Genomic DNA, 6,686 nt, shown 5'->3' with positions numbered 1-6,686 from the left:
CGCACGTTTGACCATCTCAATTGCATTTGCCAAAGTGAAAATCGCAGCTACACCCATCATACACATTATATCATGATTCAATCCCCTTTGATAATGAGCCACTTGCTGTGATTCAGTCTTGCAATTGTCACATCGAGCCTGCAATTTTAAGAATTCTTTTGTATACTCATCTACCTTTCGATTTCCCTGGAAACAGTCATGATACCTATTAAACAGGATTTGGGAATGATCACTAGGGAGAAAACGCTGCTTAATCATCTGTTTCATTAAGATCCAATCTCGCACAGGTTCAATCCTTCAACGATGGCGTTCGTTTTGAATAGAATGCCACCATGCTGTTGCACCTCCTTTCAGTTTATATGCCACAATGGAAACCTTACGTTCATCCTCAACATTCATGACCTCAAAGAATCGTGCGACCTCCGCTAGCCAGTCAAGAGTACTTTTTATGTCTAGCGATCCTAAGAAGGGTTGAAGGTCTACATTTATCTTGTATGCATCATGAAAATTGTCATCATTGCCTCCGTAATCTTGGCCTCCATCATAACGATTTTAGTGTCTTGTATAATCTGGTTACTGTGGATTCGGAGCTGCTGTTGCAGCTGCAAGTTGTGGGTTGCCTTGTTGGATTGCGAGAGTCAACTACCTAATCTATTCGGTTAACTCTTCGAACCTTACCTCGATGGCTGTGAGTCGTGTCTCATGATTGTCAGCCATGGAGATACTTTGCCTTTCGGCTCTGTCACCAACTGATGCAGAACGGTTACGTAAATGCGAATAACGATTATACTCCGTTAGGAGTTTTGATCAATGACGTTTGATCTGATGAAAGAATTAGAGAATTAAACTCTCAAGAAGTTTATTGAATATGAATAATGATCAAAGAATAATGAATGTGCCAAAGATACAAAAATAACATATTTATAGGTTAGTCTAAAGCATAAAACCCTAAAAAAATAATATAAAAGTCGTAAATAGATAAAACCCTAGTAAGGGTGGCAGCACGGGCGTGCCGGACATGACACGGGCGTGTCCTGGACTATCAGAGGCTGGCACGGGGCGTGCTGGAAGTGACACGGGCGTGTCTATGTGCGAATCGTAGCTTGACCTATTGGCACGGGGGTGCTGTACATGGCACGGGCGTGCTTTGGACTCCCAGAGGCTAGCACGGGCGTGTCTCGCGTCCTGGACTTCCAGAAGCTGGCACGGGCGTGCTGGATATGGCATGGTCGTGCCCCTTCTTCTTGGGTTTTCAGCGATCCAAATCTTCCATATATTAAAGTGTAAGTTGCTCCATATCAATATCCCATGTTCTTATCATGTCGTGTCCCATGTTCCGTGTACGTGCAACCTAGGTATAATGAGTAAAGTTTGCACGAGACCAATTTCACGCCATATATTCTTTCCGGCCAATATGGCAACACCCCCACAATGGAAACAGAATGACTTAAGCAAAATTCACGAATTTGAGTTTTGGAATTAGAAAGTGCAACTTGCTAAAGATACAAAGAGAATATTGGCAATTACAATTGTTGAACACGAAGTTAAGGTATGGATCATGAAATATACAAAAACAAAGAAAGGTAGATTGATGCATAATTATGATTAGATTAAAATATTAAATCAGCAAGCTAGAACTTTATTATGTCTATACCCCTTTTTAATTCAATTTGTTTCATATAGGTCCCTACATATAAAATTAAAGGTGAAAAAGCATAAACAATATCATTAATTTAATGATCAATAACTCTCATAATGCATGTTCATTTCAATTTCAAATGCTTTGCAAATCAATTCCATGGTGTGAACTGTTTTTTTTCCCCTAATAAAAAAAAGAAAAAAAATGGTACAAAATCAGCCCACAAAGTTCAGATATGGAAAATTTTAGCAAAGATAACATGAAAAAAAGAAAAGAAAAAGGAAAAGATTAAATGGGAAGATTCTTTTTTCAGAATTTATTTGAAAATGGAAGAGTAATGATATATGTAATTAAAAGGCAAGCTAGCTAATTTCCTTTCTCTCCTACTCTGTCTTGTCCTCTAAGGCTCTCAAAAATAAATTATTTTGTGTAGGTGAGCCCTTTCTGTCCACTCTCACAAACAAAACTTTCACCCAAAGCACTCTTCTTCAAGGAAAAAGAAGATTTACCTATATTTTTTTAAGACCTTTCAACCAAATTAAACACTTAAACCTAATTATGTGTATTTTCTTCCTACATATAGATAATTAGGATTAATTACCATACAAAATTAAGATTAATTCTTCAAATACACTCTTTGTAAATTCTATTATGTAATCTAAAACATATCATTTATGAAAACCTTTAAGAGCGGGTAAGGTACATAGTTGTATGGTAGTACTAAAATTTCATTTCATTATTATATATATAATCTCACTAGAACTTGCAGTGTAGACAACTCCTTTCTTGTATCAGAAAGAGTGAAACTAGACTTTACATTGGGGACTAATATATAGTTTCTTAAAATCTAATATATTGTTGTTCCATCTCTTGTATATTAAGATATATGTTGTTACTTTACAAATATATTTTGTTTAATAAGGGTCGTGTTCGAAAATAGCTTTTTAAATAACTTTTAGTAGTAAGATAAGTCAAAACGTTAAACGCCATTTTTATAGTATTCGGTAATATATTATTTGAACTTTTATAGATTAAGGTAGAGTTTTAATATTAAGGTACTGTTTTATAAAAAGTTAACACTTATAATGTTTAACGTTTAACATTTTATGAATAGCTACTCAAACAGCTCCAATTAAACACTATTAAAACAAGCTATCAAGACGGCTAATTTTGCCGAATAGTTCCAAAATAAAGTGAAATTAATTACATTAGTTAGTTATATTTGTTAATATTACCCACTTAAAAAATAGCTGCCTGACCAAAGGGAAAGATCTAAATCATCATCTACCAAAGTATTAAAATACAATAAGGGAGATGAAGTAAAAGTTTTACCAAGAATGTAGGCAAAGTTAATAATGAAGTGTGATTGATTATGTTCATTTTTTGGTAAAGTTGAAAAGAAGGTTGGAGAGAGAGAGAGAGAGAGAGAGAGAGAGAGAGAGGTTTTCAAAGTTGAGTCTTCATTCAACAAAGGTGAAATCCTCTTTTCAACTTGAAGATTAAAGGTGATTCAATGAAGGCAATTTGGTAATTTAACTCGGTGTATAATATATTGGTTTGCTATAAAGTAATTAAGCAAGTTGGTTTGAAACTGTTTAAAGCTAACTTTTATTTATTTATAACCATACCTACAACAACAGAAAGAAAACATTAGGGGAAGAAATTAAAGATCAAGAAAGAACTAAAGAAGAACAATGACTACCCAAAAACAAGTATTAGAACAACAACAATCTCAAGTGCAAAGATTGAAGAATCCAGGTATGATTGGTGCTGATGAAAGTCCGGTAAAGGACGACAAAGAAGAAGAAATGACAAGGTCAGCACTCGCTATGTTTCGAGCCAAAGAAGAAGAGATTGAGAGGAAGAAAATGGAGGTTAGAGACCGAGTTCAGGCTCAGTTAGGTCGTGTCGAAGAAGAAACAAAACGCTTAGCCGAGATACGAGAAGTAAGCAAAATTTGTATGCTATTAGTATGCTTTTTGTTTTCCCCCTCTTTGGAGACATAATATGGATTTTTGAATGAGAAAAAATGTTTTTAGGAGCTCGAAGCTCTCACAGATCCAGTGAGGAAGGAAGTTTCGGTAGTTCGAAAAAAGATCGATACAGTTAATCGGGAGTTGAAGCCGCTTGGCCAGAACTGCCAGAAGAAGGTCAAATCTCCATAGCTTGTTCTTTGTTTTTCAATAATGCTTCTTATATATATATATATATATATATATATATATATATAAGCTATATTTGGTGAGCGATAATGCAGATCGTAATACAACGTAATCGAAGGGATTTCTAGTAAAATATAATTAATAAATTTAAGAAAATTATTTTCCATTGGAGAAAAATTTTATTGGAGACCCTAAAAAAAAAATATATGGCTTAGCAGGAGAGAGAATATAAAGAAGCACTTGAAGCTTTTAATGAGAAGAACAAGGAAAAAGCTCAGCTAGTTTCCAAATTAATGGAGGTATCAAATAATTATCATTTTCATTGATCAATAAAGTAATTTTTGTTCTTTTAATTTGACTGCTAATTAGCTGATACTTTTTTTTTTTTTTTTTTTTTTTTTGAATTTGTTTCTTTGCTTTTACTCTTGTATGGACTGCTTGTCAGCTGGTGAGTGAAAGTGAGAAACAGAGGTTGAAGAAGCTGGAGGAATTAAGCAAAACTATTGAGACTCTTCGCTAATTAAATTGAATTATTAATAACAATTTATAACCAGTTGTTTGATATATGTTTGATGTAATTAGAATATTCATTATGTCCTTGTATTTGATTTATAACTTTAATTTGCATTCTATCTGCATTATTTTTTTCTCAGTTGGATTTGATCATTGGGGTGCAATTTGCTAAAATGGGTGGGAAGGGTAAAAAGAAAAAATCCCACCAAACAGGTTTGGTTTACTTAACAAATTCTCAAAGCTTTAGGCTTTCTCTCAATTAATTCTTGAATTCAAATGTAAGATATATGTTTGTTGAATCATGAAAATTGAAATTATTATATCAACAAGGTGTTAGTTGGGGTTTAAGCAATCTAAACCCTTATGAGAATAAATTTGATTTCCGTAAAGTGCATTTTACTAGGAGGATTAAAAACCTTTAGTCGATACAGTTTGAGTGAGATTACACCTCTAGCTATATAAAACAAAATTGGAAATTTACATGAAAAGTTATGTCATTATTTTATCAGCAAAAAACCCATCTACATCAACAAGTTGATTCCCCAGCATAATTTATATTATATATTAAATAGATAAAATTGTTGAAATGGATCCAAATAAAAATTAATATTGGAAAATTGTTCACATGATTAATAATATTTTATTATGAAAATCATCGGAATTGAATGGTTGTCTTGTATAGTTGTTCAAACCTCATTTTAAGCTAACAAAACTTAATTACAATTTCCATTTACTGAAATGAAGTTGATAAATATATAAGATGAAAAAAAACAGTGGAAATGGCCCCAGATAATTGATGGTTTAGGGCAACATGAGACATTAATTATGTTTTTTGTCCACAAAAGTTCCATTAAATCAAAGAGTTATCAAAATTTGCTTTTTTTTTTTTTTTTTTTTTTTTTTTTTTAACTTTAAGATAATAGTAGATTAGTGTAAAAGTGAGATACATCCTTTTTTTTTTACATATGAATCATGGTTATTAATTGAACATTGAAATCATAACCCATAATTACTTGTTAATGTAAATCCTAAATTACAGTTTTGAAATCTAACTACCTAATCTATCTAGTGATACATTTACCCTAAATTTGTTAGTGCAATAGATAATGAATTCAACCTCTGCAACTTAAAAAATTTCTGATGCACAAAAAGAAAAACAATATTTAGATTACATTATATTTTATTATATTCTCAACAAGTAATTTAATAGTCCTACTTTAATTCCAATACTTTTATTTTATCCATTAAATTTTCTGTTAAATAACTTTAAAATGTCCATTTTATTCTTTAGCATGAGTTAGCATTTAGATTTTTTTTTTATCAAAATTATGTTTGTTTATGATTCATTACCCTCTTTTTTTTTTGGCTTTTTCTTTTTCTTTTTTTTTTTTTGTTTTATCTATTTCTATATGTGATTTCACATGCTCTTTATTTTTATTTCCTTATTTCTATATATGTTTTGTATGTTCTGGTGTTAAAATTATTTAGTGAGCCTAAATCTCTAAGAATATATATATATATATATTTATCAATTGTAGTGTATTGAATCTCAATATTTAATTTTTGAAAAATAATTATTTATGTTATATAAAATTTTAGTATTATTTTACCAACAATGTGTTGGTTGACGTGACAAGTGACCTTAATCTCCGGAAGGGTGAAAACACAGATTTAATCTTTAGGAAGTGTACTTTGCTAGGAGGGCTAAAAATCTTTATACTCTACACGGCTCGAGGGGGATTACACCTCTCAGTTATACCAAAAAAAAATTTTAGTATTATTCTAAAAATTAGAGATGTTTTTCTACTAAAAAAAGAAATGTAATTTGAACATCTAATTTGTTGATGAATTGTGAATTTTAACTTTTTGGTTTTCTTATATTCATGTTTTACATTTTAGGATAACATCCTATTTTTTTTTTTTCTTATGTTAAATAAATTCAGCTTTCCATAATTGGAACTTATTTTAAATTCAAAATTAAAATCTGAATTTTGAATTTATTGGTTTGATATATATGATTTTTAAATATTGTTATTTTCTTTTCATTTCTTGTTAAATAATGTCATTGTGGTAAATCATAATTTTAGTTTGTTCTTTTTTAATTTGGTTACAAAGTTTAGGACTACTACTTATTCTAATTTATTACTTCTCATAGCATAATGCAATTTTTTAGATAGTCTATTTTTATAGATTACACTTTCTCTATATTTTTAAAAATATTTTTCACTATCTTATTTAATTGTTATAATTTATTTCTTCCTTTTTACTAACTTTCTCTTATATATTTTTTCTTTTGTTATAATTTTTAATTAAAATTATACTTTCCAGAAATAAATATTAGGAATTCATTATTCAAATTCTAATCAAAATAA

The 6,686-nt window shown here is 30.6% G+C and overlaps 1 protein-coding gene across 2 annotated transcripts; it reads left to right on the top strand.

The window, feature by feature from the left end:
• Positions 1 to 3,027: 3,027 nt before the first annotated feature.
• Positions 3,028 to 4,453, top strand: LOC105637081 (RAB6-interacting golgin (DUF662)). Of its 2 annotated transcripts, XM_037641117.2 has the most exons (5): positions 3,028 to 3,166; positions 3,280 to 3,585; positions 3,679 to 3,789; positions 4,020 to 4,100; positions 4,247 to 4,453. In XM_037641117.2, exons 2-5 carry the CDS (start codon positions 3,334 to 3,336, stop codon positions 4,319 to 4,321), a joined length of 519 nt encoding a protein of 172 aa, XP_037497045.1. In that variant the 5' UTR covers positions 3,028 to 3,166; positions 3,280 to 3,333; the 3' UTR covers positions 4,322 to 4,453. The 2 variants fall into 2 exon arrangements, with proteins under 2 accessions (XP_037497045.1, XP_089572491.1); XM_089716365.1 differs by lacking the exon at positions 3,028 to 3,166 and having other exon boundaries at positions 3,208 to 3,585.
• The last annotated feature ends 2,233 nt before the right edge of the window (positions 4,454 to 6,686 follow it).

Source organism: Jatropha curcas, chromosome 1, assembly GCF_041381405.1.
Source record: "Jatropha curcas cultivar XTBG-Jc1 chromosome 1, XTBG_Jcur_1.0, whole genome shotgun sequence".
Lineage (NCBI taxonomy): Eukaryota > Viridiplantae > Streptophyta > Magnoliopsida > Malpighiales > Euphorbiaceae > Jatropha > Jatropha curcas.
Note: the sequence above shows the minus strand (reverse complement) of the source record. Positions and strands in the feature narration are given on the sequence as shown.

Excerpts from the sequence above, each read along its gene's own strand:
- LOC105637081 (XM_037641117.2), top strand. The coding sequence starts at position 3,334 with ATGACTACCCAAAAACAAGTATTAGAACAACAACAATCTCAAGTGCAA. Across the intron at positions 3,586-3,678 it reads GCTTAGCCGAGATACGAGAA|GAGCTCGAAGCTCTCACAGA; the intron begins GTAAGCAAAATT and ends AAATGTTTTTAG. Across the intron at positions 3,790-4,019 it reads GCCAGAACTGCCAGAAGAAG|GAGAGAGAATATAAAGAAGC; the intron begins GTCAAATCTCCA and ends ATGGCTTAGCAG.